This window comes from Plectropomus leopardus, chromosome 6, assembly GCF_008729295.1.
Source record: "Plectropomus leopardus isolate mb chromosome 6, YSFRI_Pleo_2.0, whole genome shotgun sequence".
Lineage (NCBI taxonomy): Eukaryota > Metazoa > Chordata > Actinopteri > Perciformes > Serranidae > Plectropomus > Plectropomus leopardus.
Window position 1 is genome coordinate 18353485 of NC_056468.1, and position 25462 is coordinate 18378946.

At 39.6% G+C, this 25462-nt stretch overlaps 3 protein-coding genes across 5 annotated transcripts; 1 reads left to right on the forward strand and 2 right to left on the reverse strand.

Moving 5' to 3' along the window:
- Positions 1 to 283: 283 nt before the first annotated feature.
- On the reverse strand, positions 284 to 7371 carry usp30 (ubiquitin specific peptidase 30). 2 transcript variants are annotated; one of them, XM_042487450.1, is made up of 13 exons: positions 7293 to 7371; positions 5125 to 5234; positions 4861 to 5034; positions 4669 to 4772; positions 4454 to 4552; positions 4149 to 4194; positions 3970 to 4064; positions 3255 to 3314; positions 3076 to 3162; positions 2833 to 2913; positions 2393 to 2615; positions 2190 to 2301; positions 284 to 1738 (listed from the first exon to the last, which is right to left on the reverse strand). In XM_042487450.1, the coding sequence occupies exons 1-13, from the start codon at positions 7361 to 7363 to the stop codon at positions 1486 to 1488; spliced, it is 1515 nt and encodes a 504-aa protein (XP_042343384.1). In that variant the 5' UTR covers positions 7364 to 7371; the 3' UTR covers positions 284 to 1485. The 2 variants fall into 2 exon arrangements, with proteins under 2 accessions (XP_042343384.1, XP_042343385.1); XM_042487451.1 differs by lacking the exon at positions 7293 to 7371 and adding an exon at positions 7015 to 7275.
- Positions 7372 to 8614: 1243 nt separating this feature from the next.
- Positions 8615 to 18458, forward strand: svopa (SV2 related protein a). The gene is made up of 16 exons (XM_042488381.1): positions 8615 to 8713; positions 10416 to 10573; positions 11528 to 11613; positions 11709 to 11807; positions 13018 to 13089; positions 13293 to 13417; positions 13510 to 13573; positions 13704 to 13829; positions 13925 to 14053; positions 14146 to 14219; positions 15242 to 15318; positions 15675 to 15779; positions 15907 to 16018; positions 16665 to 16746; positions 16850 to 16939; positions 17592 to 18458. Exons 1-16 carry the CDS (start codon positions 8679 to 8681, stop codon positions 17802 to 17804), a joined length of 1647 nt encoding a protein of 548 aa, XP_042344315.1. The 5' UTR covers positions 8615 to 8678; the 3' UTR covers positions 17805 to 18458.
- An 815-nt stretch (positions 18459 to 19273) lies between these two features.
- Positions 19274 to 25088, reverse strand: LOC121944554 (D-amino-acid oxidase-like). 2 transcript variants are annotated; one of them, XM_042488384.1, is made up of 11 exons: positions 25013 to 25088; positions 24264 to 24459; positions 24062 to 24176; positions 23601 to 23677; positions 22833 to 22898; positions 21498 to 21552; positions 21218 to 21322; positions 21033 to 21115; positions 20676 to 20793; positions 19822 to 19920; positions 19274 to 19733 (listed from the first exon to the last, which is right to left on the reverse strand). In XM_042488384.1, exons 2-11 carry the CDS (start codon positions 24455 to 24457, stop codon positions 19608 to 19610), a joined length of 1038 nt encoding a protein of 345 aa, XP_042344318.1. In that variant the 5' UTR covers positions 24458 to 24459; positions 25013 to 25088; the 3' UTR covers positions 19274 to 19607. The 2 variants fall into 2 exon arrangements, with proteins under 2 accessions (XP_042344318.1, XP_042344316.1); XM_042488382.1 differs by lacking the exon at positions 25013 to 25088 and adding an exon at positions 24742 to 24756.
- Positions 25089 to 25462: the final 374 nt, after the last annotated feature.

Consider the following 25462-nt stretch of genomic DNA (forward strand, 5'->3'; position numbering starts at 1 on the left):
GCATTTGAACATAAAATGTCATAACTTCATTTTATCCTAGTAGACGTGTGTGTGTGTGTGCAATTCTGCGAAATTAGCAAATTAATTCTTGAGTTATGGCCAAAAAACATGCTTTGGGGGGGTCACAGTGACTGTTGATGCCCACCAAAAATATAATCAGTTCATCACTGAGTTCAAGTGCACGTCTGTGCGAGATTTGAATGAATTCCCTCCCCTGTTAACGAGACGGGGACTTACAGATGGAAAGCCCAGCACGAAGGCCTAAAAAAACTCCAAATTCCACTTTTCTTTCTTTATCTTTTTTAATACCTGAAAACAATCAAGTTTTACAGATTGCACACAAATACAAACAATTTCACATGAATATACATTAGTGCAAATCGCAAACATTAACGAGGAGTTTTGCACCAGGCCATGTCTCAATTTAGTTGGTTTGGTGGGAGCAGAATGGCAGCTACACAGAACTGAAAATATTCAGGATAACTTGCCCAAATAATCTGCAGCCATACTGTGGCTTTATTAACTGAGAGCAGATCATTAGTAATCTGTTCAACTGTTTTACATCAACACCATGCCGGACGGCTCTGATGCATCATATTGTGTGTTCACGTCAGTTGCAGCACACGTGGCTTCATGTGTTAAAAATCTCGAACGTTGAAGACAACATGGCACTTTAATCTCTACTCTGCAAATCATGACAGTGTAAGGATTACTGGACACATAGAAAAATATCAAATTCAATGTCATTAAAATATTAATTCCAATACAGTTTTACAAACACTGCGAGGAACGATTAGGCAAATTAAATGATAGAGAACCAGAGTTAAGAGAAGATTCTACCTATTGGACTTTATAATATGTAACAACTTTAAAGTAACATCTCCAAGAATTCCTAATCAGCTATTTCTGTGTCTGTAATGTGCAGGCAGAGGACAAAATAACAGAAACACCTTAACGTTTATCGTGTTCCAATTTAACACTAAATAACTACAGCATCATAACAATGCCACAGAGTTGAGTTGACAAAAGCGTTACACATGAACAGTTTTTTACAGGGCTGTTACGTCAGAGTGTACCATATTGTGTGGTGTTTCTGTTTTTTTGTCCCACTGAAGCCAGGATGTTACATGACAGAAATTGTCACACGTGTCAAAGTAGTTTACATGAAGATATTTAACGAAAAATCCTGCAGGTCCATAATCTTTGGGATCGAGAGCCTCCTCCTCTGGATCAAAGCAGCAGGCTAAGTGTCCACTCCTGAATTATTGTCTGAACTCATTCAATGACCTTTAGCATGCTGCTGTGATCCACGACGCAGAATCATCCCGACAGTAACTCTACAGTAGGATGGCTTTCCTCTCTGGTCTCATCGTCACAAAGTCGTAATCCACCTGTCGGTAACCAAGTCGTAACTGGCACATACAGGTGTGACAGTTTGACCGGAAAGGCAGATTTCAGTCAGGCTGTGAGGTGGTAAACTTCTGGTTACTCCTCTGAGCGCACAGCGAGATTCAGTCTTCGGACTCTCTCATAGAAGAGCATGTAAGCGTTGGAAGACAGCACCTCGTGCAGGCTGGCTTTTCGTACCGAGTCGTCCGACACCCAAAGCCACTGGGAGCTGAAGGGTGAAGAGGTGCGAGGTGAGGAAGGGCTGCGGCGGTACGTGACGAAATGTCCTGAGTGCATGTCACCGTGATGAACCAGCACAGCTGTGAGCTGGAAAAGGTACTCTGTAGAGCTGGAAGGAAAGACGCTATGATCAGATGGTGCCAAAAAAAAAGGAAAAGGCAGCTTTTCCAGCCAGTAGTTTCCAGTAAGGCTTAGTTTCTCCAAGTCTCTGAACTCTACAGCTTTGATTACCACAACATTGAATAGCTTTATATGCATGAACTCCTTTTAGGACTGGGTATCGTTTAAAAAAGTATTAAGCCACTACACTTAAGATATCAATACAAATAGAGTGCCTCCTTTAATACCCATACTGTGAACAAGGAGCTGAACACTTTGGTGGTATTTTGGCTCGCTGAACTGCCAGCTCTGTTAAACACACTGTGCTCGACTTCATCGCGCCACAGACTGTTTGCAGGTATCATTTGACTGGAGACATTTCATTACTACTTGGTATTGCTACCAAATACTGACACCAAGCCCTAGTTCCTTCCATTGTTGCGCCTTTGACATTAATTTACCTGTAGTCATATGCAAGGCCGAACTGTGGGTTCACACCAGGAGACTGAAGAAATACAGACGCACACGTTCCGTTGGAAAAAGGTTTGTTGTTGTTATTACGATGCTCCGCTTCTGGAAAACAAAACAACAACAAATACATGATGACAAAAACAATCTGAGCGTGAAGCAGAATGATATCACAGAGGTGACAAACCCAACACACCAGTGCCGTTAGCAGAGGGCTTCCCCATGCAGTCGTCTGAACTTTCTGCCTTTATGGGGTTCGGCGCACATTTGATCCGCTGACTTCGCTGTGTGGAGGCATTGTGTTTGTAACGGTCCATCGATAGATACTCTGTGAACTGCACGTGCTCCTGTCTTTTGATGGGGGTTCCTTCAGCCGACCACGTCAGTCTTTGTAAATGGATGCAGAGGCACTGCGGGAGCTAGCACAGGGAGGAAGACATTAGACAGCGAAAGCACAAAACAGTTCCCGAAATGTAGGAAATAAGGGTACGTTTTGATCTAGCAAACATTTTACAGTTAGATTTCTCTTCCTAAGTACACAAAAAAGCTATGGCGATATACAGATTTTGTAACTCTTGATTAACATCTTAGGCTTTTGATATTTAACTAATGACATGATAAACAATAAACAGTTACCTTTCCCAGTTTTAGCTGTTTAACAAAAGTTGTCCTCTGGCTTTCTAGAACTTGGCCATTTACTGTGCTTCCCTGTTGAAGCTGAGGAGAAATCATCCCACACAGAAGTGAAACAAAATCAGCAAAACATCTCTGTAAAGAAACATGTGGGCCTTTCTGGTGTAAAACATACCAGTCACATGAATGTAAATGAAAGTCGCATCATGCTAGTTTTTTCACGGCTTTCTGTCTATGTAAACGTACCTTGGTGCAGTTTTCACACTCCACTTCTTTGATGGTTTCTGAGGAGATGAAATGCTGAAGACACTGATCTAGAGAGATCGGTCGACCCTGAGGACAAACAGAACAACAATGTATATTTAGCAGTGATGCCATAATACCAATAACTTTTAGTATTCATGTGTTCTGACATTTCTGCTTACCCACTGAGGTAAAGGGATGGAAAGGGAGAGGCTCTCAAATGAGTCGTACCGCACTGGACTCTAAAGCAGAGCAGAGGTACAAATCACCTTGAGAAACTAGCGTTACCATCTCGGGATTGTACACAGTCAAGATGCAGTTTACGTCCATGTCTGTCCAGACTGACATACTGTCCGTACTGAAGACGTCAATAAAAGGTATTAAGTATATATTTTGGTGAAACACACATCTTCAATCCAACAGCACAGATCTATTCAATCAGCAGTTTCACCCAAGATTAGTGTCACCAATTGAGTATCAGACCAAATGTCTCCTCCTCTGTTCCTCAGTTAAAATGTCCAGAAGAGTGTTTTTTTTACTGAACATTATGATGTGATTGTGAAGCTGACCTTTAGGGTAGAAAATGTCAGCACTTCAGTTCTGTATCTTTTTAGATATTTGTGTAAGATTTTGTCAGAATTAGCACGATTTTTTGAATTATGGCCAAAAAACACTTTTTGTAAGGTCACAGTGACATTGGACCATGAAAATCTAATCCCTTCATTCTTTGTTTGATGTTTGTGTTCATTTTCAAGCAATGCCCTCAAGGCGGCATGAACAACCTGAACACACAGTGCCTCCAACCACAGCTGTCACCATCGCAGAGGCATGACAGAAAGTCAGATTACACAGACTGGCTTGCCTTTCACTTTCTTGGCAACAAACAAACAAACTCACTTGTTGTTCGCAGCGCTTGCATGACATATTGCTTGTTAAACGACCATGAAAAGGATGATGACACTTCCAAGGACTTGGTATCGGATGAAGGGGGGCTGCAAAATGAAAAATGAACACAGATTAAATATATTCCTCGGTGGTTTGATATTCTAGACTTCATAACATCTTTGTCTCCATACCTCGACTTCTGCAGGTCATAGTTTTCTCATCTTGATCAGGGAGGCTCTGGTATAAACAAACATACACAGAGAATAACTGGAAGTACAGCACCAGATTTATCATTTCTGACTCTTCTAAAACACTGGCTACAGTTCACAGACTGAGACTGACTTCGATTTTAAAGGGTGTGGGAGGCAGAGTTTGGGTCAAAATTGTGTAAAAACATCCCTCCAGACAACATGTGCTCCAAACGGCTGAGCTGAACTGTAGTGTGTACTGGAGGCGTCAGTATGCAAGAGATATTTGTGGGGATATGATAACTTGCCTCGAGGGACTGCATGTCAAATAGGTGAGCAACTTTGGGTTGACGATCCCGCTCCTCCTCCAAAGAGGATGTAAGAACATGAAAAAGTTCATGCGCATCCTGAGAGGAAATAAATCGACACAGACAGACAACTGTTAAGACTTTAATAAAACACTGCACCGTACAATATATATAGAAATATCAGAAAATACCCCTCAGCAGTATTAGTGACTAACCTGCTCTTCAAATGAACTGATGTGCCACCGATACAGTCTGAGAACATCCAGGAGGCAGCCGGCATCAAGCACATCTTCCTCCCCGGGCTCGTCACTGGACAGAGCTGTCAGTGCAGAAGTCATTCTTGTCAAAAATATAAATAAACACTTCATTTCCACTACACTCTGGTGACTTAGACTGGTTTTATCTACCTTTGAGAAGCTGAAGCAGTGTCGTAGACAGCTGGTTGTCTTTGCATGCCTGGATCACAGGCGAACCCGAGAAAGTCTCCAACCACCTGACAAAGGACGGACATGCTGCCAAACCCTGAAGCAAAGAGTTCAAGAAGCAGGTGTTGCCTAAGTTCAGCAGCCCAGGAACCATACCTGAAGGGAAACATAGGTCACTGAAAGTTGCTGCTTTACAACAAGAGCCTTACATAAATCTTTGTTGCACACTGTCACACTGATTCTTACCTCTCTTTCTCTTCTTTCTCTCTGTAATTGGGCCCCACAGAACGTATACTCCAGCTGCAATTGCAGCAGCTATCCCGCCAATGACGCCCCAGTTTTTTATCATCTTGTTCCTGAAAGACGAGTGGGAAAGCAGGATTTGTTGCAGGGACTGTTGTATTAGCTTCAGTTTTGCCTACCAAACAAACTGGCAGTTTGTTGTGTTTTTGTGGCTTTGTATTGTTATTGTGCCTTTGTGCTTTACTGCTGCTTACAACAGTTATAAAACAGTTAGTTCACACCAAGCAGTTTGATTGGAGTCAGGAGACATTTCACCAGTGCTGATATCACACAGTATGACCGCAGTGGGACTTAAAACTCTTCATGTATCACTCCGCCTCGCAGCTGTTCCTAATTATGAATTAGGCCTACATTAACAGTCCATAGTTATCTAATGTTACTGTAGACTGTAGTGTAACACACTGCTCTGGGGGGCTACCGTGTGTCCCTCCGGAGTTGCCGTAGAGTAGGAAAAAAAGATGTGGGGGGAACTTCCAGTCTTTTCGGCGCTCAGGCCTGTGTGGGGATTTTGGCTACAGAAACTTAAAGGGCAGCAGTTGCTGTTTTAGCGGTCACATGGTCTTTCTTCTCGTTTATTCTTTTATTTGTTATCCAGTTAGGTGAACCCAAGAAACTACATTGGTAGCAGCGGTCTTCTTCAACAAGCTGCTGTGAGGACTTTTCTGTGGACCTGTGGAGCCGTTAGCCGTGCTGTTGTTTTTAGCTTAGCTGCCTCAGTATAGCTAGCTGGCTAACCCCGCAGCGTGCCTCAAGACGGTGAACAAGTATATTACAGAGATGTGGCGCAGACAGGAGGACCCTTTAAAATCAGCCACGGGCATGTTTGACAGCCCCTCGCCTGACAGGGACTCTACCGGTGACCAAGCTGAAGGCGGCGGAGGATGCAGGTGTGAGCCGGAGAGGTTCTTCCTACTCGGTAAGTCAAGAGAGACACATGACTAATTCAACTGGAAACACACAGATAATTTGCAATGATACTTGGCAGCTACCCTGTGCACAGCATGAAGACATACCTAACAAAAAGTAGCCAGTTAGGTTTTTTGTTTTTTTTTTGTCCTGCTAGTTTGCAGGAAAAGTTATGTGTTGCTAAGCAACAGCTTTCACTTCCAGCGGTTGCGGAACTATTTGCATCGGCGGATAAAAAAAAAACCAAACAAATCATTTTCATAATCATGATCATTTGTTGTATAAAAGCAACATCCCAGCAGAGGGAGTGCTGTTGTGCGGCTGTGATTATCTTTGTGATTATCTAAGATCGAATAACAGCCCTGATCAAACACAGTACAACAGTACTCCGACTATCTAGTGTTATATTTTTTTAAACGAAAACGTGTTTTTCTGGGTGAAGCATGTAGAATGGGATTATAAATGGATTTGTGGTTTTTAGGCAGTGATGGCATTTCTTCTTTCATTACAAAATTTCAGGTCATTTTCGTGTACTTTTTTACAAGAAAATTCACTTTTCTTGTTAGCTTTTTGGGTAATTTCTTCTTTATTGCTCATTGCCTTCTTTATGGTAGAAATCAAGCCAGTTTGCTCGGATTCCGAAGGGTTAAGACACAGACACAACAGCACGTAATGCAAACTAAATGCATTAATAAAGTGATCCATTAACCTCTGAGCTGTTTATCTGAGGTAAAAAAAGACATGACGCGACTCTAGATCAAGCAAAGCCTCTTCCAACTTAACATATCTGGTACTGTCACAGTTAAATCTTAATAGTATTTTATTGATTATGCTATTTTCTCCACTCCATTGATATGTAATTATATGTAACCAGTTCACACTACCATTACAGTAGAGGAGCTAGCTTTAGCTTTAGTGCTAACTCACCGACAACACCGAGGTTAGGCTGTCCTCGGTGTACTATGTCGCCTCCATTGATAAATATCCAAGCTGCTATCTTGAAACAAAGGTACGATTTCTCATTGATGCGTGTCTCCGTTAGCAGGTTTAATAACCGGACTGACTCGGTGTCTGTTTGTCGTCCCGTCTGCGCACGTTACACTTTGAGTCCAACGTACGGCGGCGTCATGACCCGCTTTACCGCTGACCCCGTGCACTAAAAATAAGCTTTGGTCAGTTGTTGTTTGCCAGCGGAGAGGTTTTACCTGACAATGGATCCAGTGCCAAGGAACTCCCCAACAAGCTTATCAGAGCTCTCTGGTCTGCACCACAACATCCTGCTCTCTTTGGAGGAACTCCCGTCTGCCGGGACATGTTTCAGGACGGACCCACGGGAGAGTGGACCGGTGTGCTCATAGTTTACAGTCCGACCAGCTCAATGTTTGTTGCGCACATTTCTGAAGTCACGTGGATTATCCACAGCCAAAACCTTCTCACGGTAACATATTACAACATATGGCCAGATGTTAACTTGAATATATTGTGTTTTGCCGTCTTCTTAAATTTCTTTTTTGTTTTTTGTTTTTGTTTTTTTGCTATTGTTTTAAATGTTTAAAAACAAACAAAACAAATAGTACTCCAAAGCAACATGAGTATAAGGAACTGTTTATTATTTATTTGGATGGCTGGATATTACCTTTCTTTAATAATTCAATTTTTTATTTATTTTGAATGGTTTGGTACATGGCAGGTTAACATATCTGCAGAGACCCCCCCCCCCAAAAAAGGACAAGACAAATAAAATAGGACAAGACAAATAAAATGAATATAAAATCTAAAAGAATAGGCAGAGGAATACAACAATAGTCATATTTCAGGGTATTCAGACAGTGTAATATAATTCCAAAATCCTCCCAGATTGGTCCCTTGGCATGATTTCCATCAGTCATCCTGGCCAGCATGGATTTATACGAGGTTTTTTTTTTCATATAATTTTATTAATTGTTTCAACTTTGGGGGTTTAGTTGATTTCCAGTACCTATATTTTTTGTTGCATATACAGTTTATTTATATATATATGTGTATATATATATATACAGTATATGCGCGTGTGTGACCTTCTTGTGCCTTTTTTGGACGACATATCATACTATGACTTTTTTTGTGCTGTTTTGCACGACATACTATACACTTGCCTCTGTATTTAAATGACCTTTCTTCAAGAAAAAAAAAGTCAATTCATATTTCATTGACCGTCTCAAAACGTATTATGGATAACATTACATCATACCAACAGGGCTGGATTGCAGGTGTTCATCAATATATTATTTTTATAAGCAAAATATTACAGCACATTTGCACCATCTGGGCCCAGCTGCTGTTGGGTTCATCAAGTCTGTTTGAGTATTGGTAAGTCATGTGGAGGAGCAGCACAGTAATCAGCATTCATGTAGTGTCAGATCCTCCTGAGCTCATCCTATCCACTCTCCCTCTGTCGGCGTCTCGTGCTGTGACTCGCGCAGGGCGGCCTGTGATTGGCTGCGGGCGGACACCCCGGAGCAGGTAGCTCTCCTCGGTGCTGAAATCGCTGCTCGTCGTGATAATGTAAACGGCGATGAGGCCAAACGGAGCGTCAGTCAGTAAACACCAAAATGGACGATGATCTGTTCCAACTGAGACAGCTGCCGTGAGTAGACTACAATCTGCACATTAACGCCTCTTTGTTTCTGTTCAGCCCGTTTAAAACCGTGACAGCATGTTTGGCCGACGCGTCGCCCTCTGACAGCCTCGCATCGTCCGTGTTTGATTAGCCTGCTGGACCACAAATAGCCTGTCATTCCTTAAAAGCAGTACTCACTCAATAACAACATCTATTCAGTTTTTTTTTAACCTAGAAATGTTGTTACATTGAAGGAAAATGAAAAAAAGCAACATGGCATGTTCATACACAGCTGGTTTGTTTACAGTCGAATAGCGTTTTCCTTAGAAGGTTATTTTCTGTTTATTTATTCATAGGAGGCAGGTTTGCTGTGATTTCTAAGCTGTTTCAGCTTTCCTCCCAAACTTGTTATTGTGTCTGCTGTCATGACTCAGTACCTAACGTGATTTATTTCAACGTTTGCTGTAGATACATTAGGCTAAAGGCTGGCCCAGCCTGTCCGAGGGACATTTCTCAAAGACAAACAATAAAATAATGATATCGGTCGTTTTACGAGATTTACATGAAAAATAATGTCACAGGTGTATCCCAAATGTACTGTTATTTTTAATTAAATTAGTACCAATCAGGGACTGTTCCTTATTTTTCAAAAGAGGGTTTTTATTTTATTTTATTTTATTTTTTTCTACTCTCCTCAAAGCAACAAATATTTTTGCTTGAGCCACCCGGAGTGACTTGGAGAAAAGGCATGACTCTCCACCATGAATTAGTTGTTATATTTTTAAACTTACCCCCTGGTGTTTGTAAGTTAAACGTTGAAGAAGAAATTGTAGAGTAAAAAAACAACAACAAAAGAACAACTTGTGAATAAGTTAGTTTATTTTTAACAAAATTTGGAATGAGGAAATATCACTATTTTAAGCTTAGGTTTGGTGGGGTTTTTTTTGCCTGACAGAAGCATTTGTGCCACATAATGTGTTCAAGGACAATCAGAAATTTCAAAATCAAACAACAATTTCTAACAATAATTTCTGTTTGTTCTGATTGGGTTTTTTGTGTTTTTTAAAAACAGTTTCTGACCTTGTTAAATGGTGTAATTTTGGTGATTTTTAAAGGAAACATACATGTTTTCCTTACAAATCTTCTAAAAAATGTCTTTAAAAATCACTTGTGGGTTAAAAGGCATGCTTTATTTAAAAAACAGTGGTAAAATAAATACAAAATAAAGCCATGACAATGATAGTGGTTTATATTACAAGACAGACATTTGTGGACATCTCACAAACTCAACTGCACCACTGATACTTACCATTGCAAGTAGTCTAAGTTGTGTAATTACAGTGATTAAGACATCACTGGCACTCTCGTAGATCTCGTATAGTGTTTCATCCCAAATGAACCATCGATTATGTGCATGTGGGAGAAGATTATACCTCCCATCTGTAGACAACATGCACATCTCTGGGTATTTAAGCTTGTCGAGCAGTAAAGTGCAGAGCTGTCAGTTGTCCTGACATGGTTCCCCCACAGGACGATATTACCACCCATTCACAAAATCACAGCCAGAAAAAGCTCATATCACCTAGGCAACAGCCTCCGACTCTTGTTTGCATGCAGCTTTGCCCCAGCACTATTGTTCCAAAACTCCACTGACCAGACATACTGTACAGCTGCTGATCCGTCTGAAGACAATTGTGTTTATTGTTTTTTAATATTTTTTTTTTTGCAGTGTTGTTCGCTTCCGTCGCACTGGTGAGAGCACACGCTCTGAAGATGATGTCGAGAATAGAGAACAGGTTATCAGGATCGCAGAGCAGACTGACTTGGAGTCTGTGGCACTTGCAGACGGAGCTCCTGTTCCTCGGGAGTTTGCCAATCCAACTGATGGTACAGTGTGGCAGGGCCTCATTTTATACACCCGTAATAAACTCAGTCACCCCACAAAAGTAAAGATTTTAGTTCAATTATATCTTTTATATCCGTTTCCAAGGTCAAGAATTAATGTTCAATCGCAAAAGTGATTTTGCGGTTTTGCCAGAAAATAGCAGAGGCATATTGATTAGAGGTGCACATAGAGGTGCTAGGAGACAACAGCTAAAGTTTCTTATAGACGTAACAATTGACAATAAATATTCTTAACAGACCCTTTTTCAACATAAAATGTTCCATTATTTTCCACTAATAGTTAACTTATTTCAACCAAGAAATTGATGGTTAAAACACATTTCATATATAGTCTATTAAATTTGTCATCACGACACAAAATGTCCTTAATTTCTGAAGTATTTCCAGAAAACAGTGTGTTGAAAACCTCCTGAGATTAATATTCTGTGAACGTAATCAAAATTATGCATTATAGGCTGATTGTATTATTAGAAAATCAAATCAGAACAGTATTACCCTGTTTAAACTGTATTTCCCCAGTTCATTATCAGATCAACCATCTATTCCAAACGTTGAAGATTTTTGCAAAAATCCTGAGTAAAAGCTAAAAAACTTTCACAGGACATTTTTTATAGTATAAGTAATGTAACATCTTATGTTTACTTTAAAAACACAAATTATGTACTTTAACATGATGATTAATAGACTGACATGTGCCTTTGCCTCCTCATTTCATCACCGTCAGCCATGCTCATTAAAAGGGGCCATGTCTCTACTACAGTCCACTTCAGATGATGTAGACCTTGGTGAATGGTTTACAGACGACCCATCAAATAAGTTTGTGCATTTGGGTGTAGTCAGATGACAGTAATCATAGATATAGACTTCCTAGAAAAGTTATGTCCAGTGGAATGGACGGGGGATCAGAGTGGGTTAAATTTGTTTTCATTCCCTCAGACACATTCATGGTAGAAGATGCCGTCGAGGCCATCGGCTTTGGGACGTTTCAGTGGAAACTCTCCATCCTCACTGGTCTATCGTGGGTGAGAATTGCTCTTTACTGAAAATACACCATTTCAGATAGTGTGTGAATGTTACATCACATCGTGTGTCTCTGTGTTGCTTTCTGTTTGCTCAGATGGCTGATGCGATGGAGATGATGATCCTCAGCATCTTAGCTCCACAGCTCCACTGTGAGTGGAGGCTGCCCAGCCTCGAGGTGGCACTGCTAACATCGGTAATGGCTCTCTAATGTCTGTAAAGTGCTCTTGCATGCGGTGCTACATGACTGCCCTGATAGTTTTTGGTTAAGTGCTATGGGATATTTTAAGTGCTCGTATTGAGCAGTGACATCCATGTGGGAAACAGCAGGGTGTCTAATGTCATGCAGTTTGTATTGCAATATTATGATGTAAATGACTATCAAAAGCATATTTACTTTTCTGAGGATGATAAAAAACAACAAGCAAACAGGGGAACTATATTAGATTTTACTACAGGTATAGTAAAATGAGGCTTTGACAGGGCACATCTTAATGATGTCACTTACTTGAGATGTATTTACAGCATCAGTAACACTTCATTAGAACCATAATTAATAAATTGTACACTGGTGGGTAATTGAACTTTAGTTAATACTTTTTTTTACTATTAACAAACAATGAAATGACAAATAATGTTTACTAATTTTGAGTAATGCTATGATTTATGTTATATAAATAGTTTTTTTTTTGTCGCACACAATAACTTTTTATACGCATATTTGATTTGTTTGTAAACTGTCTATAAACATTATATGGATTTCTACTATGAAGTTGTAACTGATGATGATAATAATACCTTGTGAAATGATTAATAAATACAGTGTAGTGCATAATCAATATCTGGGAGGCTATTATGAAAATGTTAAATTTAAAGATGCACTACCCAGTATTTTTTAACCATTTAACAACGTATAATAATAATCAGTTGCAACTTTACAATAGCCTTCCAAATAATGTTTGCATATAATTTACAAAACCAATTATTTACCATTTACAAATACTTAATATAGTTTATAAAAGTTATAATGCATGTAACAATACACTGTTAAAATAACATAAATTGCATTACTCATGATTAGTAAACATATTCATCATTTCATTGTTTGTTGCTGTTAAAATAACTATTAACTTAAACTTAATGAAATAACTAAAGTTTGCTGTTTATTAAGGATGGTTATTATAAAGTGTTACTGAGCACTTGGGAGAAGATAATGAAATATATAAAACACATTCACTTCTATTGGCTCACACCAAAACAAAAAACGACAGTTCTGTCTAAACTTTGAAAATATGCATGACAGGATGTGCATAAAATCAGTGATATGTGGTGAAATTAAAGTCAAGTGCATGTTCAAGCTGCTGCAACCCCATCATTGTTTGTTTGTTTTTTTTTCATTGATCCAGGCAGTGTTTATTGGGATGATGATCAGCTCCTCTTTGTGGGGAAACATATCAGACAAATACGGCAGAAAGACAGTAAGTTCAATTAAAGCCTGTGTTTGACATGAAGATGATTTAAAATACTGTTTCATGTATAACAAACACTATAGTTGTTTAAAGTTTAGTTTTTGGGGTTTGCGGATTGAAAAAAAGTGATAGCAGACACTGTAATTTGAGCTTCGTCAGACCACCATCATTTATTTAGAAGCTTGTTATGTGTTGATTGTATGTACACACAGGGTCTCAAGATGAGCGTGCTGTGGACTATGTTTTATGGCGTGATGAGTGCATTTGCACCTATTTACGGTTGGATCCTCTTCCTCCGTGCATTGGTGGGTTTTGGCATTGGAGGAGCCCCACAGTCGTGAGTAACCCTCATTCCTTTCTCTAAAAAACAGTTCTGTGACAGTTAATAATGGGAGTTAGGAATAACTGTTAAATGTCTCTCCTCATAAGGGTGACACTGTACGCTGAGTTCCTGCCTATGAAGTCCAGAGCTACATGCATCTTACTGATCGAGGTATGGATTACCTATCATCCACCTACATGCAGCCAGAGAAATGACAAAACATGCAACTATGACTGCATCGAAATGAATGAAATGCTGTTTTCCTAGCAGGATTTTATATCATTGTGTCCTCGTCTCTCAGATATTTTGGGCACTGGGCACTGTGTTTGAGGTCCTCCTAGCGATCCTGGTGATGCCCACTCTGGGCTGGCGTTGGCTGCTTGGCCTTTCCACAATTCCTCTCTTCATCTTCGCCATACTGTGTTTTGTGAGTACAATGTTATCAGACGTTCTGCAATATTTAAGCAGAACAAACGACAGCTTTATCAACTGATGTGTCTGTTTTGGTGTGGGTGAGAACAGTGGCTGCCAGAGAGTGCTCGATATGACGTGCTGACAGGAAATCAGGAGAAAGCTCTGGCCACTTTGAAGCGCATCGCTACAGAAAACGGAGCACCCATGCCACTGGGAAAACTTATTGCTGCCAAACAAGTAAAAGCCAATTTCTGCAGAACATAAAACACACTGCATATTATTCATATGCGCTCCCTTTTATGTTGTTATTCCTCTGTTCTCTTAATTAGGAGGACCGTGGAAAGATCCGAGATTTATTTTCATCACACTTTCGCTGGACAACAGTTCTGCTGTGGTTCATTTGGTAAATGGAGTGAATAACAATGCCATCCACTCATATCCTGAGTCATGACTCACTGATTTCCTTTCCTCTCTAATGCTCCAAAATCTTAAAGGGACAGTTCACCCCATAATACATTTTCTTCCTCTCACTTTTAGTGCTGTTTATCAACCTAAGTTGTTTTGGTCTGAGTTGCAGAGTGTGGGAGAGATCGGCCGTAGAGATCTCTGACTTCTCTCTAGTGTAATGGAACCAGATGCACTCGGCTTGTGGTGCTCAAAATACATTTGAAAAACTCAACAGCAATGTCTCTTTCCAGAAATCATGACCCGGCTACTCAAGATAATCCACAGACCTTGTTGTGGACAGTTTAATGTAGGAACAATTTTCTTTTGAAAACTACACCCATCAATGGAATCACCAAGCAGAAGGAATTGTGCATCGACTCATGTACAGAGGCTCCCGCTCTTAACGGTGCAAGATGTAAGAATAATGGCGCCCTCCTCAGCTGAGCTGTTATGTTAGTTAGCTCAGCAGTGCTAGGTAAGCAAGCACTAGATACAGGCCTCCCTCTGTGTGGTGATATGGTTGGCAGGTTTAGTCTGGTAAGAAAATAGTTCCTACATGAAATTGCTCACAATAAGGTCTGTGGATTATGGAGTGACCGTGTCTTGATTTCTGAAAATAGAAATTACTGTTGAGTTTTTCAGTTTTACTAATTCATTCATTCATTCATTCACTTATTCATTTATTTATTTGTTTGTTTGTTTTTGATGCCTTGAGCGCCACAAGCCGAGCGCCACCTAGATCCATTATATTCAAGAGAAGGCAGACATCTCTACAGGCAATATCCCAAACACTTGGCAACACATACCAAAACAACCTAGACCGATAAACACCTCTTAAAGTAACAGGAAAATATGTTGTTTTTATTTTGTGTTGAACTGTCCCTCAAAGGTTCTCAAAAAGCGTGAAAACATATTAGTCTGTGTCTTTTTTAAAGTTTCACACTTTGTGTGAATCAGCATGCGTCTCTGTCACCTCAGGTTCGCCAATGCCTTCTCTTACTACGGACTGGTGCTACTCACTACAGAGCTGTTTCAGGAGGGAGGTGCTTGTGGAAGTGAGTCACTGCTCCAACACCCGACAGACGCCTTCACACACTCAAGGACGTGCACACACACTTTAATTTGCTACACTGATAAGAGACTTTGTGGTTAATTGACTTGTGTGTTGAACTTCTACAAAAACGTTTCCTCAGGAGATAAACGTACGGCATGGCTGCTTCAAGTAATCAAACAAAGTCATTACTAACGTTGTTAGTCACACCAGTGTTTTTCACCTGAGCCAAGTCTTAATGTCTGCCACGAAAGAGGTCTACATGTTTATGTCGTTGTTTGTTTGTTTTTGCAAAATTACAGGTTGAGCTGCTGGGTGTGTATACTATTCAGTTTTCTGTTGTTTTATACCTCCCTCTAGTGTCCAAAGGTAACAAGATGGAGCCCCGCTGTAGCTTGGAGTGTAAATATCTGAACTCTGATGACTACAAAGACTTGCTGTGGACCACCTTATCTGAATTCCCAGGTAGCATCAGTTCATTTGTCCTCACAAAGTCAGTCAATATATTTCTCTTCATAAAGCAACTCTAGTTACTTTTGGTGGGAAGTTTTTTTCCCACTGCACGTGGTTTAGTACTTAATATTTCCCACAGGACTGCTGGTGACACTGTGGGCTATTGATAGACTGGGAAGGAGGAAGACCATGGCGTTGTGCTTCTTCGTCTTCTCGATGTGCATCATTCCACTCTACGGCTGCGTTGGGAGGTAAGGTGAACACTAATGGGACTGTTAACCCCTTAAACCTGAATCAGCATCAGTTTTCTTGTGTTGTGTTCAGATGCCCTTCACAAGCTATTTAACCCTTTTGAAACCCGAGCAAACTGGTTTGATTTCTTTCAAAAACATGGTGGTAAATAGGCTATGACCAACTTGTTACTAAATTTCTCACTAATTGTGAGGAATTGGTAAAAGGTTACAAGAAAGTGATCTGAAAAATAGTTTTTAAAAAGATGGGAGGATTATTAGAAAACGCAAAAAGATAAAAATGCAGAGAAAACTGTGTTTATAAGTATTATATTATATACTGTGTTGTATTATAGGCTATTTAAAATTCTGTAATAAAACAAACGTGTATACGTATATCTAAATATTTTTAATTTTCATCCCTTTTTGGGGTCATTTGTTTGTTGTTTTTGTTTTTTACTTTTCTTTTTTTTATGCTTATTTCCTGGTAATTTTCTTGTACGTTTTTACTTATTTTAAAGTTTTGGGCCATGTCTCGTTAAATTGCTCATTGCCTTTTTCCCATGTTGGTGATAGAAGTCAGGCCAATTCGCCAGGTTACAAAGGGTTAATGTGAAATTATGGATCCACCATTTATTCATCAGCATTACTGGTTTCTCTGTTGCAGAGTATCCATGACAGTGTTGATATTCATCGCCAGAGCTTTCATCGCAGGGGGATTTCAGGCTGCCTATGTGTACACTCCAGAGGTCAGACATCCAACCAGAGCAGTGTTTACATTGTCATTCAAATCAATAGCCAGGTAAAGGGAGCACCAGGACAGCCTACTCAGTGTTTTCTGAAACTTTGCAGGTGTACCCAACAGCAACCAGAGCGTTAGGTCTGGGAACAAGCAGCGGAATGGCCAGAGTCGGTGCCCTCATTACACCTTTTGTTGCACAGGTTACGTCCTTCTATCAGTTTTCTCCTTTAAATACTTTCATATGGAAACCCATTTCTGCCAGTGTGATGAAAATAGGTCATCCTAATGACAAACTTTCTCAAAATAATTTGTCTAAAAATATTGACTTAATACCTTCAATAATGTGACAGCAATACTGGGTCAAACAATACTATCTCATTATTTTTGATTAGAATGTTTCTCATTTTGAATAAGTTTCTTATTATTTTAAGGTACTAAGTCATTACTTTGAGAAAGTTTCTCATTTTGAAATGAGTAAGACATTTTTTAGTAGTAATAATACAGTTATTGAGTGCTTTTCTTGGTACTCAAAGACACTACATAAACTAGAAGACACTAAAGGAAGTTTCTCATTATTTTTAGCTATTTCGCACTTTTTTTGAAAAAGTTTCTCACTAGTTGGCTTAAGTTTCTCATCATTTTTAGAAAATAAGTCATTATTTTGATTTTCATTGTGCAAGACTTTCTCATTTTTTTGAGGTACAAGTTTCTCCTTTATTTGCGAAAGCTACTCATTATTTTGAAATGATCAAGTCATTACTTGAGAAAGGCACTCATTATTTCCAGATAATTCCTCATTATTTTGAGATGTCATTGTGTCAATTTTGTCTGTTCCTGGGCTTCACCCTGCAGGTGATGTTGGAGTCATCAGTGTACCTGGCTCTGTCCGTGTACTGCTGCTGTTGCCTCCTAGCTGCCATCGCCTCCTGTGCACTGCCAATTGAGACAACAGGCCGTGGCCTGCAGGAGTCCAGCCACCGCGAGTGGGGCCAAGAGATGGTGGGCCGGGCCTCCTCCCTCAGCTCAGGGGGAATCCCTCCCTCCAGCTCCGGCTCGCAGGGCTGAGGACACGTCTGCTAGAGGACAACTGAGAGAGGTGACCACAGCGAGGAAAAGAGGCAAGGACAGGCAGAAAGAAGCTGGACCAGCTTTTTGTGTCCGTCTCCAGTCCCATCCTATGACTCCTCAATTTAGGCACCACAGTGGCTTCAGAGAGCCAGGCAGCACCATATTATATATTATATTATATAGTCTTCAACCACCATTGCTGTCACAATTTTGCCACTGAATAACTGCACACAGGGTAACTGGAAAGACCAAACGACCTACATGAGTGCAAGATTGAGAAAATAAATGGTGGATGACGTGCAAAACATTCTCGGACAAGCAAGAATTCAAACACTTCAAGTAAAGTATTTGAATCCTGCTTTTCTAATGCAAGAGTAGCAAAGGAGAGTACAGAGGATAAAAGTGCGAGCTTCAATTAACCATCCTCTTTTCAAAGAGCCTTAAAAACTACCTATTCTGTTTGTGTTTGAGAGACCCTCTCAGAAAGCTGTTTGTTAACAAAGAGCATCATCCTGTGCACAAAAATTGTCTGTTTGAACACAAAAGCTTTATAAAAAGTGCATCACTGGAGTGAGGAACAGTTCCACATCATCAAATCGACAGACAGTTAGATTAAAATAACAATAAGGTCTGGGGTTACTTCATTTAAGATTGACCTTTGTCAAGGCAGTGAAGGACATACTGCACAGTATTCACTGTGGTAAATCCTGTGTTATTTTTTTCTTGTGTCAGTATTATTTCACATTTCAGCATGGATTATATTTGTTTCCTGCTAAAGAACAGAGGATTATTAGGTGACCATTTCATTTACAACAACCTGAGAAATCTGCCGAAGCCTTTATCGGAGCATAATGACATCATCCAGTTGACGATATTTCATAATTATAGCACAACTGGAACGAGTCCACAGATTCTGAGCTGCATTTAAAGACAATATTATGTAGTTACTGTTGAAGTATTAGGAAATCTGAGTATTTTCATCACCCAAAGCTGACAAAAACTAGTAAGTAACATGAATTGAAAAAAAATGGCATTAACTCAATCCATAAATGCAGCATCTCCACTGCAGCTCCACTGCACACATAGACCTACACATACACAAGCATCTATCAGGATGCTACATTCAGTCTCTGTAAATAATGTATCAGTACCTGGTTTAGTTGTTGTCTTTGCTTTTGTTTGTAATAAAGGTGATGTGGAGACGGACTCTGCCCAGTCTGAATGACACACTGAGCAAAGTTTTGTTAAAAAAAGAGAAAGACTGACTAGTACAGATCCAGCAAGCCGACTCTTTACCGGCCAGTGTTTGAGATATAGTGCTGCGTTAAGTGTCTGTGTGCACAGATTCTTGTCAATGCACTGGATGTAAATGTGTATGATAATATAGTAAATAATCTTTCAAAAAGAGCAGTTGATTCCTGTTGTTGTTCATTTCTAAACAGACTGACTTCATCTGTTAAAATCATTATCAGTACGTTTCTACATTTACTGAGAATGTTGTCAAAGATATGTGTACTTTATATACATTTTTAAATGAACTGATCATATGGATTTAATTATGACTTTGTTACATGTTAATGAGCCAACTGTTACTGGTTGATGAACGGGAAAAGCATCTGGAGCTTCTCTTCTTTCAAGTTACAAACATTACACTGTTTCAAAGTGGTATGTTTCCCCAAAATGAATTTGGATCTGAATATACGTTTGTTTGAATGTTAGTTAAAAACAAGAATAGTGTGAGATACAAGGCACTGGAACAAATTTTGAAAAAAGGAGTGAACCAATCACATCTGCTGCACTTTACAAACGAGCTTTTGGACCTTTGCCCTTTTGTTCCACAATCTGACCGAAGAGCCTCGCCGCCTCCTGGGCGCAGCCTCGGTGAATGGTGAGTCCGAAACCTCCGTGGCCGTAGTTGTGTATCACCTGATTGAGAGCCAAAATATTATATATATTTTAGAAGTCGAATGACCAAACTTTCTATTTAAAGTACTGGCGAGGCGTCACATTTTACCTCTATTTTAGTTGCACCGGACTGTATGGTCTCTCTCTCCAGTCGCACTTTGCTGCGAACAGGCCTGAGGCCGGCCCAGTCCTCTACTATCTGGGCATGCTGAGGTAAAAGAACAAGACATAATCTGTCTCAGGCATGACTTGTAAATACTGTGTCAAATTAAATTTAAAAAAAGAGATTACAGTTTATTTGTTTAGGCCATGGCCGCACGTGTCATAAACTCCACTTCTTTCATTGAAACAAATGGGGCATGGGCCAAACTAAAAATTCAAAGACGGCCGACAAAGTCAAATCAGTTTTTCCCATAGATGGTTTCTGCCGTTTTTTTTTGTAGTTGTTATCACACTGATGTATATTCAAGTGTTTGTTTTTCTAATAGGTTTGGTTTTTATTAGTTATTTGATGCTAGAAAAAAGGGGGTTTGACATCATGATTGACAGCTCTGGGTGCCAATCGGAGTGCTTGGGATCAAAGCAATAACCTGAAGAAATGAAAATGATCTAAAAGGTGCTACAATATTTACACAATATTAGCGCATGTGTTTTATTAGCATCAATATTTTATTTGGGTTTTTTTAATATAACTGTTATCAGGAGTACCATTATATTGCAACACTCCTACTTTTGGGGCTTTTTGGAATAGGGTTCGCCTTCAGATTTAGGTATTTTGCCACCAAAATGCTCCTTGTTGCCAACATGTTTGAGGACTGAATACAGACTGCTAAATATAGTTTGCAAATGAGCAAATGTTAAATACTTTAGCACAACCGAGAACTCAATGTAAATAATTTATTACAGTTGACACAGAAAGTCTTTTTTATGGGCTGTCAGACAAACATTTTGATATCACCTTACCTTAAGACTTGGCTCGAGCTTGCAAGCATCCTCCCAAATGTGCTTATGGTCAATGGAGTTGTTCTGTTCACTCCAGTTTCCTAACTGGAAAAGCCCACCAACTGTCACCAGACGACTCCTGCAGACACAGAATAACAGCTCTGGCTTTCTGGCTACATACAAAAATCTGAAATTACAAATACTCTGACAGAAAACAACACCAACAGTAAAACCACTGCAACATTTGATGGTAACAAATGTGTATGTAATGTAATGTGTATGATACTGTAAATTTACAGTGCTCCTATCCCTCATTACAAACTCTACAGGAGAAGCAGCTGTTTGTTCATAAAGAGTGTTTTGTGTCACTAGAGCTACCCTGGAATGATGTATGGTGAATTGTAGGTTCCTTTTGTAAAATTGTGGGTAATAATCCAATGCTTTAGCCACGGTGCATCCACCTATAAAACAAAGGAGTAACACAGTTTAACCATTATTTTCATGCTGGACTTACAGCTGGTTATATAAACAATCTACAGACATTTGATGGTGTTTTCTCTCACCTTCACGATCTGACCGCGGCCTGGTTTGAGGTCAGGGTCCTGCTGGAGCTCTCCTGATCTCACCCCAGTACAGTTTATTACCACATCGGCCCCACTTTCTGCCAACTAAGCACAATGAAGCATGATCAGAGATAACAAATACGACAAGAGACAGATAACATTACAGATTCAGAATTAGAAGTATACCTAGCATACAGTGTATGCATACCCAAATTAAAAAACATAAAACATAATAATATAGAATTTAAAAAAAAAAATACATTGAAAAGCCTTTACTCACCTCCTTGAAGGACTCTATTTTCCTGTGATAAAATTTCACACCTCTTTTTTGCAACCTGAGAGTAACACAAAACCAGGCTTTTATTACAAGCTCTAAAAAAACGACTTTCTGACAAATAAACAGAACAACTTTCTGTTCAGTAATGAACAACGTGTCCAGACTGTGTCACATATGATTCACTCTTTTACTATTTGTTACACAGCTAAAGGGAAATGTGTGGCGATGACAACGTAGTGTGTCAGACGGCAACATTTACAAAACATTTCAGATACTAATCAGGTCATTCCCATCCAGCAGCTGACTAAATATACTTCTTTCCCGGCTTGCACAATCAGCCCGGTCCTCACAATAAATGTTGGCATTGCACATTTCTGCACACCATTAATATGTTAACATTTGTATGTTTCATGTGTAAGACATAGTTCAGATTACATGTATATGAGCTCATTTTGTCATCAGGAGAAGGAGACTATCAGGAATGACCTGATGGCTGGCAAGCGGGTATTTTTAACAACTCGTGACATTTCCAGGCGTGTTTGTTGTTACAAAAGGAAATATTTTTGCACATGACAGGACATTTCCAGGCATGATTGTAGTGACCAAAACTGGCATTTTTGACGAGAGTTTAGGGCATTTCCATCCGTGTTTGTAGTGAGCAAAGTGTTTATATTTTAACAACAGGTTGAGACCTTCTCTAGGCATGTTTTTAACAAATAAAGCAGGTATTTGAGGCCAAAACATGCTTTCTGAACACTAACCAATTGGTTTTTGGGCCTAAACCTAACCACACGTAAATCACGTCATTGTCACGTCATAAAACTAAAAAATGAAATGTAAAGAAATGTGAAGTTTTAACATATCTGCTGCATATGAAATGTACTATGTAACATAAACACCATAGTTTGCAGAAATGTACAATGCCAGCAATTGTTCCGGCAACCGGGTTTGCACGATGCATGGTGGTAGTTAGCTCACAGTTAGAGACCACAGGTTGTACATTACTTTTTAATTTGCACTGTGGGATCATTTTAGTACAAAAAAGATTTTAGACAGACAGACTGGCTAAACTGAGACCATGGGGTGTACTTGTAAGATAAGATAAAACTGAAGTGATCCCAGAGGAGAAAGTAGAAGCTGAAATTAATACCATTTTTATATGACTAACAATCAGGTGCTTCATATTATCTTTTTATTGTGTAATAAACTATGTTGCAAAAACAGGTACTACGCCTATTACAGGACATAGTACAAGTCAGGGCTTGTTAAATTCCAGTAAAAAATCAAAGCTGATGCAACATGGGAAGTTACCAGAGAGATAAGCTCATCATCACTCACCAATCCATCAGCCAAGGTAAGTATGCTTTTCCTTCCACCATGAGAGCCGTGTTGAACCACCCGAAACTGGACAAATAAAACACACATGTTAGAGTGTGAGAGCTGGACACACAGAGTAATCAATCCAATTATAAATATTTTTATCTTTTATTGGCAACCCTGAATATATTCTTAAAAACAGAAATAGATGCAGAGGGACTGAGTTTTCATGTATAAAACATTCAAAGGTCCTGTGTGTGGGATTCAGGTCATCTGTTGGCAGATATTTCTTATTATATTCATAAATATATCTACAGCAGATTCTCTTCCATATAGTCCATCATGTTTCTACAGCAGCCCAGAACAGACAAAACGAACACTGGCTCTAGATAGGGCCATCTGCATTTTCGCAGCAGCAACCATAGTTCACCTACACGCTTGGTACATGGGAGAAGTTTCAGTTCTGCAACATCACCGCTAAATCCTGCACACTGGGCCTTTAAGTTGCTTGTAGAAAATGAAGGAGAAGATGAGGGGGAAAAAGCCCTTTATCGGGATAAAAATGAGCACAAGAGTTTATTACAATTTTATGATTTATGTTTTCCCTTTGGCTTTCTATATGTGTTATTGAACAATGTCCTGCTGTATTCTTAATGTTTGACAGTATCTTATAATCCCACGTGGGAAGGCTCAAATGTTTGGCACATGAAAATAGATAACCACCTAAGTAACTAACTATTCGCAGCTCTGCTTTATGTTTTGTCTCTGCAGTTTCAGCAAGAAACCTACGTGTAACCAGGGAACATCTGCAGCTCTCGCTCTGTGAGCCGTCGGAAGCCCAGGACGGTATCTTTAAATGAGGGATCCTGCAATCAAAATTAAGTCAAGATCAAGTCATGTATGTCCTAAACATGTGCTGGCTGTGCTAGTTTGCTTTTACAGTAAAGAATCCCAATTAACCCCTGAGTTTGAACCCTTGATGAGGCCTCTCTGTTGTTGCAGGCATCCATCTTTGTGTGACTGAACAAAGCTCCACTTTCACTCAGCCAGGACAATAATGGACTTTTTTTTTGTCGATGTTGCACTGGGATGTAATACATTTATGAGTTACATGAGGTTATATTTTAACTATATCTACAGTTGCACAGTGCCTTTGCTCTTACTTGTAAAGGGCTTCCGACACAAGGTCGATTCTTATCTTTGCAGTCAGATTGACTGTGCGGTCTGCAAAAAAACAAAGCACTACTCACTGGGGCTGGTTCAGTGCAGAGGTTGTAGCCAGACTGAAGGAATACACCCATTTGTATAGAATCTGGTGAACTGAGGAAGCTCAGCAAGTAGTCAAATGTCTCTTTATTCCATTTTCTAAATGTGAGGACAAATGCAGCATTAAAAGTTTGACCACTTTTTTGCAGATAATGCGGAGAGTAAAAAGAGAGTTGATGCACTTACGTCTCCTGGACATTGCCCTTATCGTAGAGGTACGGCTGCCAGAAGCCAGCAGCTCCATCACTGGTGGTCAGTGGAGTGAAACGGTCTGCATACACCTCAATGGTCAGTGGGCTGACGATGGAGTGATACCGCTCATAGATGCTCTGAGCTGTTGACAGGCCGATAACTCCAGCTCCAATCACTGCCACCCTCATGTCTGGATGAACAGGAGACACAACACAATCTGATACTCACTCAGCTACAGTAAGTAAGTGTCCCTTGTATTCTAATACACGATTGGACATGATTGGATAAAACATAAGAAAATAATTATTCCAATTTTATTTCTATATCATTGAACAGCGCATTAGTCCTACTTAAAATCTGTAGTAGTAGTAGAAGTAGTAGTAGTAGTAGTAGTAGTAGTAGTAGTATAGATCTGTTGAGAAGAAAATGTTAGAAGTTTGCAAAGTTTTGATAACATGAAACCACATATTACCCAGTGTGCCTGCTGGGCAGGTCTAGCCGCATCATACATCTGAGTAAACTTTTGCAAAGTTAATTTGGGATAATTTATTATGTAACAAAGCAGGCAACATGCCGGAGCATGCATGAATAATTAATTTTAGTTTAGCAAAGCAGCAAGTCAGATCAAATCGCTGACGTGGAAAAACTTCAATACGTAAATGCTACATAACACAGCAGATCAGATACAGATACTGTTCCACTCACAACTGAATATGTATCATTTCCAAAAAGTTTCGCTTTACCTTTAGACTAACGTTGAGCCACCACTGCACGAGCTGTTGAAGTCTGCCTAAACTCACAACCGTGTCTCACCCTCTGGTCCAACTGTCACATGGGCTGCGAGGGGCGGAGACAGCAGCTGCTGCTCTGGACAAGGTATTTATTTATGTCTCCAAGTTCAAGCCAAATGTATCAGTGCCTCCTTTATAGTGCGTGTTAGTGGACATGCACATTGTTTTCTGTGTTGTCAGGGAGGCCTACTTTATTATTGTAATGGGGGAGTTTTGGGTGGATTGTGTAAGTTATAAGAATTATTATACTTCTGAAAATATTTTTATTTACCCAAATGCATATATTTATATGCAAATTATACTGCTATAACTTGGTCAAACAAGTAAAAAAATCAGTAAGTAATTAATATTATTATTATTATTATTATTATCATCATCATCATCATCATCATCATCATCATC